This window comes from Bos grunniens, chromosome 15 (genome assembly GCF_055505025.1).
Source record: "Bos grunniens cultivar Pamir isolate PY7600 chromosome 15, Bosgru_T2T1.0, whole genome shotgun sequence".
Classification (NCBI taxonomy): domain Eukaryota; kingdom Metazoa; phylum Chordata; class Mammalia; order Artiodactyla; family Bovidae; genus Bos; species Bos grunniens.
In genome coordinates this window covers 59,545,005-59,559,249 of record NC_141179.1, presented here as the reverse complement: position 1 = coordinate 59,559,249, position 14,245 = coordinate 59,545,005, and the positions used below count along the sequence as shown (strand labels likewise).

General features: G+C 37.1%; 1 protein-coding gene across 5 annotated transcripts in view; it reads right to left on the bottom strand.

Moving 5' to 3' along the window:
- Positions 1–1,948: 1,948 nt before the first annotated feature.
- The window catches only part of METTL15 (methyltransferase 15, mitochondrial 12S rRNA N4-cytidine), a 230,732-nt gene continuing 218,435 nt past the window's right edge, over positions 1,949–14,245 (bottom strand). For all 5 annotated transcript variants that reach the window (XM_086338587.1, XM_086338589.1, XM_086338592.1 and 2 more), the window contains 2 exons: positions 2,741–2,828; positions 1,949–2,047 (listed from right to left, as the gene is read on the bottom strand). In XM_086338587.1, coding sequence (XP_086194713.1) covers positions 1,990–2,047; positions 2,741–2,828 — 146 coding nt within the window. In that variant the 3' untranslated portion in view covers positions 1,949–1,989. The remainder of the gene's footprint in view (positions 2,048–2,740; positions 2,829–14,245) is intronic.

Here is a 14,245-nt window from a genome sequence, read left to right as displayed (position 1 = left end):
ACCCAAGTGTCTATCAATGGACAAAGGGATAAAGAAAACGTGACACATATACACAACAAAACGCATGGATACACGCACAAAGAATGGAGTATTAGTCATTAGAAAAATAAAACCTTGCCGTTCATTACAACACGGCTGAGGCTTGAGGGCCTTATGCTAAGTAAAATAAGTCAGAGAAAAACAAACATGGTATGATCTCACTTATATGTGGAATCGAAGAAAGAAAAACAAAATGAGCTTATAGATCCAGAGAACAGATTGGTGGTTGCCAGAGACACGGGGTGGTGGGGGGCAGAAATGTAGTGGGGGGGAGAAGTGGGTGAAGAGGGGGAGAAACGGGTGAAAGACACAGATTTCTGGTTGTTCAATAAATAAGTCATGGAGATGGACAGCATGATGACTATAGTTAGTGATACTGTGCTGCACATTTGCAAGTTGTTAGAAGAGTAGATCTTAAAAGTTCTCATCATGACAAAAAACAATTTTGAACCATTATTGTGACAGATGGTTAACTAGATTTATTGTGATAATTTTGCAATATATTCAGATATCAGATTATTATGTTTTATATCTGAAACTAATAAAGTATTATATGCCAATTATGTCTCAATAAAATATACTGTGAAGTTCAGTGGGAGGAGACAGGTAATAACAAAGCAAATGCATAAGTGGATAACATAACTGCAGGTTGTAAAAAATGATATGAGAGATACGAGCAGGGTTATGAAATATCAAATATCCAGGCAGAGATGACTTCAGACATAGAGCAAGAAAAGACCTCACTGAGAAGATGATACTGAGAGGAGGCCTGCAGATAAGGAGTAAAGAGTTGGACATATAACAATTACATGTATAGAGAACACTTGCAAAGGCACAGGGGTAAGAAACAGTTTGGTATGTTTGAAGATGAGAAAGGCAGCGGTGTGCCAGGAGGGTAGTAAGTGAAGGAAAATGACGGTGAGAGATCAAGTTGGACGGGTAGAGAGAATCCAAAACAGGGGTGGGAGGGGCAGCCCTGTGGGCCATCGTATATATTCTTTCATTTTGATCCTTCCACAAATCTGTTAAGTAGTAGTGGGTTTTCTAGCAATGAAACTGAATGATGGATTTCATCTAAAGACCAAGAAGACCTGGCCTTGTAGAGCTATCTTTAACCTACAGAATAGTTCCAAATTGCCACATAAGTGAAATTCTTCTAATAGAACTTCTGTTTCCACACCCTTGGATTGATGAGGCCCAGAAAATTCCAGAATTTATTGAAAAGTAAGAATTTTTGCAAAATATTTCAAGAGAGCCATCTTTAAAATAGTGAACTAGGCATGAAATGATATGACTCCATCTAGCTAAAGCAATAACACAGGACTTCCCTGGTGGTCCAGGGGCTGTGACTCTGCCTTCCCAATGCAGGGGACCCAGGTTCCATACCTGGTTAGGAACTAGATCCCACATGTCACAACCGAGTTCGCAGGCTGCGGTGAAAGATTCTGCATGGCACGACTAACAGATCCCGTGTGCTGCAACTAAGACCAGGCACAGCCACGGAAATAAGTGAATTAAAATAAAATATAAGTAAATAAATAAAGCCAATAACTGAAAACAGGTCAAGAGACAGGCAAATACGGTCATCTTCAACCACCTCTGTGCTGGTGATTTTTAAAATCTATGCCCAGTCTCAATACCCCTCTCAATTCCATGCTTCCTATTCACTTCCACAGTGATTCTCAATAACTTTTTCTTGGCAGGATAACTTAGTAAGCTGAAAACACACAGGAAGGGATTAAAAGTTCAAAACTGATTTAAAAATGAGTTTGGTAAAATTGAAATGTACCCAGTTACAGCACCCATTTCCCTTAAGCTCTATGTCACTGCATGGGTAGAAATGTTTACTGCTCTGACCTTTCTAGCTTCTGCTTGTTGAATGAGCTGTAGTAAGAAGGAAACAATAAAGGTGGTTTTATTTTTTATTTCTACTGCTGCCCTCAAACCATTCTACCAGGTCCTTCTTCTCTGTCTTCTCAAGCCACTTCTATCTCTTTTCTGGCCATTTCTGAATAACAAAAGAATACCATTGTTTTCAAATATCAAAAATAAATTTAATATCATAGAACATCCCTTATATGTGGAATCTAAAAGAAATGATATAAATGAACTTACTTACAAAACAGAGACTCACAGACTCAGAGAATGAGCTTATTGTTGCCAGGGGCACGGATGGGATAGTTAGGGAGTCTGGGATTGACATGTATACACTGCTATATTTAAAATGTATAATCAACAAGCACCTACTGTACAGCACATGGAACTCTGTTCAATGTTATGTGGCAGCCTGGACGGGAGGGGACTTTAGGGGAGAATGGATACTTGTATATGTATGGCTGAGTCCCTTTGCTGTTTACCCAAAACTATCACAACATTTTAATTGGCTATACTCCAATACAAAATAAAAAAAATTTTTAAAGGGGGGGTAAATATCAATCTACAACAAAATCCAATCTGTCATTGAATTTTAGGTACTTCCTTCCCTCACATGGAATGACCCAAGGATTCTATAAATTAGCAATGGGAAAAGGGACATGGCCAACTTTTTTTCCTATTCCAGTATCCTATTCTCCATCTGTTTTCTCCTCGAGCCATGCAGGAGCACCAAAGTGAGAGAGCCATGGGGACTGATTCATGAGTTAATCATTTTTGCCCAAACAGCCCCTCCTCCCAAAAGAAAGAGAAGGCAATATTTTCTCACCTGTGTTGTGAAGAGGTGGAGGCTAGGTCCTGGGCATCTCTAAAACAGTTCAGCTTCTCAAGCTCAACTTGCAGACAAACAACGTAGACTTAATATAAATAGAAAAATAAATTACATCACAAAGAATTACAATATCTACACTTTATCCTCTGTCTTATGATATTCATCTACAGAGTCAGTTTTGCCTTTATAAAGTGGCATCCTGGTGAGGGAACTCAAGGCAAAGAGAACAAGCAAGTGGCTTCATGGCTCCAGGCCAAGTGAGCCTCCCAGCAGCACTTCTTAGGCTTAGTTCCTCTCAAGCGTTGGCTTTACAGCCTTCACAACCATGAGCTGTCTTCACCTTATTGTTGTTCAGTTGATAAGTCATGTCCAACTTTTTGTGACCCCATGGACTGCATGCAACATACCAGGTTCCTGCCCATGGGATTTCCCAAGCAAGAATATTGGAGTGGATTACTATCTCCTTCTCCAGGGGATATCCCCGACCCATGGATGGAATTCATGTCTCCTGCATTGGCAGGTGGCTTTTTTACTGCTGAGCCACCAGGCAAGCCTGTCTTCACTTAAGATCTCTCAAAGCTACCTATGATAATTCTGCTGTTATAAATTTCCTGCCATGCCTTATTCACCATTATTTATGACTGGTGAATACTGTTCTGTTACATTAAACTGCCTTAAGTTTATACTTAAACGATACTCAAATGCAGGGACACGTGTTATACCATGGCTTTGTACAACAAACTGTATAGACTTATGAGGACTGCACTCCCTTACATTTGAATAGTGCACCATGCTTTATAAAACACACTCTCTCTTTCTCTCTCACACACACACACACACAATATCTCACTGATGCCTGTGAGGCAGATACTGAGATACTATTATAAAGAAATACGACAAAGAGTTAGAAAAAAAATTTCAGATGTTCACAATGCTTATTTATTTGTGTCGATAAATGACTGTCCATGAACTTATAGCTTTAAGTAGCCTGTCTCAAATTTCATTAGGTTTTACAAGTAAAGTAGAACCCACTACTATTTACCTATTCTCTGTAAAGAGAAATTAGAATTTATTCCACTTTGCAGAATGGTGAAGCCTGTCAAATTTGGTAGGATATGGGGAGTTAGTGATATTTGTTGGTAAAAGTTGCTTGGTAACAAATGACCTAGTGTGAATGTATTTTAAAAGTTAAGGTGGAAAATGTTTATGTGGGAGTTTATAATTCCTATTTCTCAAAAGTAAAATTAAAAATTTTCGGTGTAATTTATTTTCCTAAGTAGAGCATTTGCTCTGTGGGGATGTGGCCCAGAGTCTGTGAACATCAGGTGGCTGGTGCACAGCATCACTTTGTGTCTACTTTTGTGCCTTTTCACAAGGTGCTAACTGCAGTACAAAATGGATCAGTTGCTGGACAATAAAAATACAGCAAGATAAAAACAAGTAGAGCAAAAGAAGGAGTGTGTACCATTTAAAGTTTTATCCAAAAAATTTCAATCCAACTTAATTTTCTTTCTAGCTGTATTTTACTATGTGAGGAGTAACCATGTCAGCATATTTGTATTAACATGGTGTTTAATATGCTTAAGTTGTAGAGTATGGTTGGCCCTTTCATGTATTTTGTTAATGTCAGGTGTAATTTTATAATAAAATAATTTGTATATTTTTCAAAACATGCAAATTATGAAACAGGAATTCTACCCTCTGCTTTTCCTCTTTTTTTGAGAAAACATGTCTTTCAAGTGCCTCTGAAACTGTCCTCAGGCAAATTAGTGAATTTGTGAATTTTGACCATCATCAATAAAATGGTTATGAGACTTTGTGGCCAGATTTGTAAATAATTTCACATGATCAAATGGTCATCAGGTTATGGTGATCATCTCTATTTTGGGTGCAGGCATTTTTTATTTATCTACAGCCCTTGGACAACATAGCACATAATAGGCATATAACAGATGTTTAAAGGATAAGTACCTATGGAAAGAGTAGAGAGGAGAGGCCATAACTTGTATCTAACAGTTTAAATAGCGCTGGCAGCCATCTCCATCTTAGCAACAGCAATATTTCTGAGGTTAAATGTCCATGAAATAAACCACTGTGCCCAAATTCCCATCATTTATGCACTGCCTTCTATTCTTTGCATCATCTTTACCATTTATCTCATTTAATTAATTAACACATTTTTTTTCCTTAAAAATATTCACAAAGGAAGCAAAACCAATTCTAATATAAATCAGAAGAGCAGATACCTACGGGAGTGGAGATTGACTTGCATTTTTAGGGAAATGAAAATGTTCTACATCTCAGTGTTGTGTGTGTGTGTGTGTGTGTGTGTGTGTGTGTATACACACATACATATATATAAATTTGTGATATATATAGAGATTTGTTTAAAGTCATTGAATTGTATACTTAAGAACTGTGCTGATTAAAATATGTAACTTTTCCCCTCATTAAAAAATATATTTGAAGAAAAGAAGTAGATCAGGTAACTTTAAATACAATCACAATTAAAATAAAACAGTGTTATTAAATTCTAGATAAGATTCCTTGCAGAAGGCTCTAAGCCTAAAGCCTGTTCTCCTTTTTTTTAACATTTCTTCATTGTTTTAAATATAGCTTTATTTTTAATTTTTATTTTTTGCCATGTGGCATGTGGGATCTTAGTTCCATGACCAGTGTCCCCTGCATTGGAAGCCCAGAGTCTTAACCACTCAACCACCAGGGAAGTCTTGCTCTCTCTTCTTTACAACAGAGATTATCAAATAATAATAATAATGCCCCCTTCTCCAAAACAGAGATATAGTGTTAAAAAGAGTAAAAAGAATGCTAAAAACAGCTATGTCTCTTCATCTCCCTTTCACCTTTATCCCTTTCTTTTCTTTAGAAAATGTTATTAGCATCCTTCCTTCTACTATCAAATAGCCATGAGTCAGGCCTAACAAAGTAAGCTGCGTGCTACGCAGAGGACACCAACCTCAGCAAAGGGCAGGTCTATTTGCAAAGAGGGGGTGGGGGCCTAGCAGTGTCAGGAAATCAGCTACATGCAGAGAGATTAAGCAAATAAATAAATATATCAAGAACAATGAAAGTCAGGTTTCTCACTATGGGAAAGGGAGTTATAAATATGGAAAAAGATAAAACTAGAATAAACCCAGCTGGCACTGGATTAGAATTGAATGTACCAAGGTAAGCAACAGTTATTATAGGTAGGTAAAGAAATAGATATAATTATAAAGATACATGTAATTCCTTGCTATCTGTTAAAAAGGTCAGAAAGCAGTGGCATTCAGTGGTAATGAGCACAGAGTGATCACATGTGGGTTTCAAATAGTAAAGTGATCAGAATTCCTTGAAGAAATGACCAAATCCAGGGCTAGAACTGGGACAGAACACAATGAGCCTAGAACATCTTTGGTAACAGAAAGTAAGGAAATGCTCAAAGAAGGATGAGGGCCTAAGTGAACTTGGCTTTCCCTGGCCAAATCAAGGACTACTGGAGCATTAAAATAAATGATACCATAATAAATTGCAACTCATGGAATAAACTAATACTCCAGTGATATAAATAAATGACAAAATAGATGGGGAGAAAGTTCTTCCTTCTGGTAGAAAGCCTCCAATTAAATCCAGAAAGATTAATGGTTTTACACAACTAGAGAGGAAGTCCTTTTAGGCTATAGGAGACATTTTCAAAGACATAGTGTTGTGAGTAGGTAGCGAGTTGGGTGTACCTAGATCACAGAGGGATGGTAGAGGCAAGTGGGGAGGGGAGAAGGGGCTAGACCATAATAGGGCCACACCCTCCTCTCCTTTTGTGCAGTGTCATGAGCACATGCAGTTTGAGAAATTGACAGAGACGTTAGAGTTGATGTATTAGGGCAGCACCTCTGAGAAGCAGATCCCAAGACAGGATTAAATATGCAAATAGTTTATTAAGGGAATGCCTGCATGAATGGAAAGAAGGAGGAAGCTGACGAAGTTTGGGGGAGTCATTGGGCGGTGATGTAAGTCTGACCCTGTGTGAAGAGAGGTAAGGAAGTTTGGATGGAAGGTTCAGCAGAGGCGTTTGTGAGTTCTTCAGCCAAGCCTGGCTGTCAAGTATTCCCGCGTCTTCCTGGAATGGGTAATTGGATTCCTACTTCACTCAGTTATTGATGGGAAGCAGTCCATGGCAGGCACTGCCTAAAGCACGTGCAGGAATGTACTTCTGAGAGCCGCCGCTTAGACCCTTAGTCACTTATGCTCCCTGTAGTAGGTGGCAGCGTTCTCATGACCAGAACATTTGAGTTTTGGATGATGAAAAGGACTTAATTAGCAGAAGAGGTGAAGGTTGTTACAAGGAGAGGTGTGAAGGAGCTTACATTTAAGCATTCACCTTGTTCTTTTTGAAGTATCAATTTTCTTAGTTAGGAAGGAGTCAGGCATTTCTGAGTTGAGCTGTGAGCACATTTATCACTCTGCAGTAAATAAACACGGACACGTAATTTTCGAGAACTCACTAACTTACTTTAGCTTCTTAGTGTAGTTAAGTCTTCTGTGTTTGTCTGATCCATCTGTCTTCCTTTTCTCCAGAATTATTTTGATCCATATCAATAACCTCAGATGTGCAGATGACACCACCCTTCTGGCAGAAAGTGAAGAGAAACTAAAGAGCCTTTTGATGAAAGTGAAAGAGAAAAGTGAAAAAGCTGGCTTAAAACTCAACATTCAAAAAACTAAGATAATGGCTTTCGGTCCCATCACTTCATGGCAAATAGATGGGGAAACAATGGAAACAGCGACAGACTTTATTTTCTGGGGCTCCAAAATCACTGCAGATGGTGACTGCAGCCATGAAATTAAAAGATGCTTGCTCCTTAGAAGAAAAGCTATGACCAACCTAGACAGCATATTAAAAAGTAGAGACATTACTTCGCCGACAAAGGTCCATCTAGTCAAAGCTATGGTTTTTCCAGTAGTCATGTATGGATGTAAGAGTTGGACTGAGAAGAAAGTTGAGTGCCGAAGGATTGACACTTTTGAACTGTGGTGTTGGAGAAGACTCTTGAGAGTCCCTTGGACTGCAAGGTGATCACACCAGTCCATCCTAAAGGAAATCAATCCTGAATGTTCATTGGAAGGATTGTTGCTGAAGCTGAAACTCCAATACTTTGGCCACCTGATGTGAAGAACTGACTCGTTTGAAAAGACCCCGATGCTAGGAAAGATTGAAGGTAGGAGGAGAAGGGGACGGCAGAGGATGAGATGGTGGATGGCATCACCGACTTGATGGACATGAGTTTGAGAAAGCTCCAGGAGTTGGTGATGGATAGGGAAGTCTGGCATGCTACAGTCCATGGGGTCGCAGAGTCAGACATGACTGAGCAACTGAACTGAACTGATCATTGTAACACCCTTTGTTTTACACTGAACAGAAGCTGATTTGTAATTGTATATGCCTTTCACTAATGAGATAGGAAAATAAATTCTATTTCTATTTGGTAAAAACATATCTTTTCCCCTTAAACAATAGGTTCATATTGTTAGAAAAGCTGGAAATAAGGAGTAGCAAAAAGGATCTTTGATTTTGTAAAGGTTGGGAACAATTCAAATCAACTGATCCTGTTGAGTTTGAAAAGACTATAAATTCATAACACAGTTTCAGGTTGCTTTCGTCTTAATTACAAATTTCCTAAACCTTATTAAAGAAAGGAAATTATTTTTCTAGACTCATTTTATCAGGTTTGGAGTTCCCTCATTCTTTATCAAGAGCCTAAAAAGTTCTCCAAATTGCATAAGTAACAACTATAAAATATGACTCATTGCATTTCTTTCAGTGAGTAATGCAATTAACACTGCAATATTGTAGCCACTATTTTAAAATATTCTTATTAACATTTATTAACTGCTAGCATTGAGATTTTTTTTTACCTCTGAGGAAAAGACTCAAGATGCCCATTATAGCTTTTAACAAACTTAACAATGTGCCCTTTCCTCAAAGGATGCTGTATCTGTTCCAAATGATGTCATTTAAAGACACCACAGAGCACTTCATTGGGTAAAAGCAAATTGGTGCCTGGAAGAATTTGGGGGAATTTTTTTCATTCAATGGCAAGAAAATTGTTATTCTAAAAATGAAATGCATATAAGTAGTTGTTTAACAGAAATCATGCTAAAGATGTCTCTGTAAAATAGCTGTTGCATATGAACTATAATTTTGGCTTTTTTTGTGTGTGTATAATTCTTCTGTGTATTCTTGCCACCTGTTCTTAATATCTTCTGCTTCTGTTAGGTCCATACCACTTCTGTCCTTTATTGAGCCCATCTTTGCATGAAATGTTCCCTTGGTATCTCTCATTTTCTTGAAGAGATCTCTAGTCTTTCTCATTCTATTGTTTTCCTCTATTTCTTTGCATTGATCACTGAGGAAGGCTTTCTTATCTCTCGTTATATTTTTAGAATTGTGCATTCAACTGGGTATATCTTTCCTTTTCTCCTTTGCCTTTAGCTTCTCTTCTTTTCTTTCCTTTATTTATAAGGCCTCCTCAGACAATCATTTTGACTTTTTACATTTCTTTTTCTTGGCATTTAGTCTTCAAGACTATTCAGGTCAATACTCTATAACATTTGAGTAAGATAGCAATATGTTTTTTTGGTGTGGTGAAGGGTACGGGGAGGGAAAAAGCTCCACCTTCCTTTAAAAGAGTAACCATTAACTTTAAATATCTTTCATTGGAAGCACCCATTCCTGGCTTCATATATGCTGTAGTTACTTGTTTCTGGTCAGGAATGCCCAATTTACTCAGAATTTACACTCAACTTTTAATGTTGATCTGAATGGCAACCCTGGTATAGTTATGCTGAAGCTATTTTTTAGAGAGGATGTTAGAATCATTTTGTTTGATTTTGGATGTTGGCACAAAAATCTGTTTTATTTAAGGCTGTTTTGTAACTGTATCAAATCCACTAGCCCTTTAGAGAATGAAATGATGTAGCTTCTTCATGGTCAGGGTCAGTGCACTGCATGACTTCAGGGGATATGGCTTATATCCTCCTCCATGTATGACACAGTACAATAGAAGAAACTGTTTATTCAATTATTACTAGATAGTTATTATGGAAGAGAAGCTTTTTTAAAAGGTGAAAAGCTGGTCACCTCTATGACAAAGCCAGATATACAGAAAAATCTGGCATTTATTCTGAGTTTAAAACTATGCTGTCCAATCTGGTAACCACTACACATTTAGAGTTTTCAAGAGCCTATAATTCTCAAAATGCAGATTGAGATGTGCTTTAAGTATAAAACATATACCAGATTTCAAGGACTTAGTACAAAAAAAAGAGGAATGTAAACTATCTCATTTTTATATTGTTTACATGCTAAAGTATATTGGATACATTAAACTAGACTATATTACTAATTTCACTGATTTCCTTATACTTTTCTCAATGTGACTTCTCTAAATTTAAAATTATAATGTGGCTCAAATTGGTGACTTGTATTATAATTCTATTGGACAGCACTAGTCTAGAATATTTGATCTATGCAGATCATCGGAAATCATTCCATCCCTTCTATTCTTTGTGTCTAGCACAAAACTCCTACCCAGATTAGCCTTACTGGTACGCTGCCTGGGTTGGTTGGTTGATGGCAAGATTGGAATCTTCTAAAACAAAGTAGGGAGCATCAGGAACAAAGGAGCCAGATGAGTTTAATAGGTAGAAATTGTCAACACATCCTTTAACTAACACAGGGTCAGATTTGGGAAATGTGGCTTCAATTGAGATGTTTCTTCAGTATTCCTCCCTGGAAAATCCCATGGACAGAGGAGCCTGATGCGCCACGGTCCATGGTGTTACAAAGTCAGACACGACTGAGGACACAGATATTGTTGAGTCAGATATTAAATTAATGGTTGTCTGATTTCTACACATCTCAGAATAAAAGATAATCAATGAAACACATACAACTTAAAAGATTAAAATTTAATGGACTGCCATTAAAAAATAAAGGCTAGAGCTTTGTAGTTTTAGTCAAATGATCAGATTTTCCATTTGACCCTGTTCACAAATTGAACTAACCTGTGAACAACTACGCACAGATTGCAGTTGTGATACGCTTCTCCCAGGCCGAAACATGCTGAGTCATTCACCACAGTTCGTTTGCAACTGAAGGAAACAAACTTTTAAGTTAGAGAAATATAAGCAGCCTTAGATCTGGAAGTCATCAGGAAATGTTTGGTGCTTTAAAGAACTGACTGCAAGTTAAACAGGTTAACGTGACATTTCAAAGGGATTTTGAAATTCAATAGCTTTCTCTAGCAGCTGATGTTTATTCTCTGGTTGTAAGACAAATGTTGAATTTCTTCAAAGGAACAATGATAGATTCTAGAATAACTAGATTGGTTCAACACTCATGATAGTTGTTTTTTTCCCTTCACCCTAACCCCTCCCTACCCCATGAATATCACGAATGTACATAATAGGAAACGGGAGAACCATCTGGCTGGCTTTTAAACATGGTTTTCTTCATCATCAAAGAGGTTTCTATGAGAAAAGTGTAATTTATAGATTCGGAAGTAGGTATGGTGCCATTAAAAAGAGAAAAGCAAAATCATACACAATATATGTAAATCTAGGAAGATTTTTTTCTCACCATAAAAACGCTGTGCAGAAATGTAAGATGTTTACTATCATTTTAAAGTTCCATGAGTTGCACAGTCTTTCAGTTGTACATTTTCTTTCATTTTTATTCTTTGAAGTATAGTTGATTTACAAATTGTTAGTTTCATGTGTACAACACAGTGATTCAGTATTTTCGTATTGAATATTTAGTTTCTCAGCTGCCCCTTGTGGAAATGGCAAGTGGCAGCTACAAATGCTGGGCTAACCACTTTGAGTTTCCTTCTTCTGGATATTTTTCACTGCAGTATTAAGCCTCTGGTGCTTTCAAAATTACTTACTTAAAAAAAAAATCTTTTCTAGATTTTTTTTCTAGTTCTGAGTGGGATGGTTGATCCAAATTATTGTTTGCCATTACCAAAGCTGAAGTCCTAGTTATTAGTACATACCTTACTTAATTTGATGTCAATTTTAACAACCAGGAAGACCCCTATCTCTGTTTATTCCACTATCTGTTATCTTGGCAAGTTACTCATCTCTCATTTACTCTATGGATGATCATGGAGGAATTTCACAGTACTGCCGTCAGTAAATGCACATCTCGAGGACTACCTATACCTTGTGAACAACTCACAGAAGACATGCTCTGACTCATGGAACACAGAAAGAGGATTTTGTGAAAAAATTAGAGTTAGAGAGACAAAGCTACAGGAGTGATTCTGGGGACTGCAATGGAGCACAGATTTTTATGGAAGGATGGATAAACAGTATCAAATGCTGAAGAGGTTAAGTAAGTGAAGAGGATATTGGGTCTGGTAATTAAGAGGTCACCATTAATTTTTAAGAAAATAGTTCCTACAGAAAGTATACTAGAAGTGGATAAATGAAATACAGATGAAAAGTTAGATGTAGTGGAGACTTTAAGAAGTCATGATATCAGGACTTTCTTGGTGGTCTAGTGGCTAGGACTCCATGCTTCCCAGGCAGGTGGTCCAGGCTGGATTCCTGGTCAGGGAACTGGATCCTGTATGCTGTGACTAAGACCTTGCGTGCCACAACTAAAGATCCCTGCACATCACAACTAAGACCCGGCACAGCCAGATAAATAAATATTTACAAATAAGAGGTCAAGATATGAAAGAAAACAGAATGATGGTGGTATTTGCGTAAGGAAAATAGTCAAGGAGAGATTTTAGTCATTATGATTTGCTTTCAGCATGGTTCACTTTTGAACAGTTTTGTAGACTGAAGGAAAGATACTGGTGCAGAATGGATTGAAGACTGATAAGGGAAAGCAAAATTGACTGAAATAAGCCCTAGAGAAGACAGAAAAGGAGCAAAGATAAGCTTTGTATTGAGATACGGGAGTACAAAATGGAGATAAAGGGAGAGAATTATAAACTCTGAAATGAAGGTAAAGGTGTGGGAATTACATGGATCTTGTTTTAGTAACATACATTTCTGTGGCGCTGTCAAAGAGCTTGTCAGCTCATTCTAAGTGTCAACTGTCCATTTACCTTTCATGCTATTTTCCCTTTTAAAACCTGCAACTTACACACTTTATTGGTCCTGTAGTTTCTCTGCATTGACTTTAGAGTGCAGAAATAGGAAACTTTTAAAACACTCCTATAGAACTCTTCCATCTCTTATCTCATAAAATACTCATTTCCTTTTCCCCCTCAAAATGTATTTTGGAGAATCTTACTACTACAAGGACCACTTAGTTTCAGGCACTTACTGATATGGAAATGTAGGAGGACAAATAACATTTTCCAACCTAAATGAATGTCGAATACCTGGTTCTTTTCTTCCCAGTTTGTTTTCTTACAAATGGAAACTCCACAAGGCAAAGACTGTGTGTTTTATTATGCCTTGTCAAATGATAGCAAATACTGAGGAGTGTTAAATAAATAATAAATAGGAATAAAATTCCCCTGTAATAAAACTGACTATAAACCCAATCAACTGCTGCTTGTGATGCAGAGGCTTCACTTAAAACCACTAGGAATAAAGTATATATTTCCTTAGCCATGGTGCCCAGAAATGTGTTATATTTTGGTAATTATGACTTTTAACTCATAAATATCTATTATTTTCTATTTGATTCATAGCAACCTGATGAGAAAGTACCAATACCATCCTCTCTTTAAAGTGAACTGAATGAGGACTCAGAATATTAAAGAGCATGCCCAGTTAGCATATCCAGCTAATATATGCAGACCTGGAATTTAAACTCATTTTTTTCTGACTCCAAAGCAAATGGTTTTATTTACAAGGCTATACAGACTTCTCCTCAATTTAGCATTTCTAAGAGTTGGATGATAATGCTTTTCCTTGTGAAAGAATGAAGAACCATACCATTTGACTGTTTAATAATACAAATCCTTACCTTGTGTAAGGCAGACAAGTATTACTGGCCAGGCATAAAGATGGAGCTTAATGAACAGAACCTATTACTCAAGAATCAGAAATGGAGCATGTCCTCTTGTTTGATTTCTGCTTTGTATTCTAGCATCTGGGCAGAGATATATTTAATAGGGCATATGCTAATGGTAGAAAATTTGTACTTAAATGCCTTGTGTTTAAGGTAAAGAATTGCCTAAGGAGTTATGACATTACCGAAAAGGCAAACTTATGGTCTGCATATCAGAGTTACATTTTTTTTTCTTTACTTTGTAAATTATCTGAGAAAAAGAGTAAGGTGGTCAAAATCTTTATGAAGAATTTTAAGGCCCATCTAAATGATAGTATAATGAACTATCACCACTGCATCTTGTATTAACTAATTCTATTGAATATTTAATGTTTCTGAAAATTTAGGCTGTAACAAGACTTAAAAAAATTCATATTTAAACTATCTCTTAGTATTCCTGCAGATCATGCTGTGTGTTACCAAACATT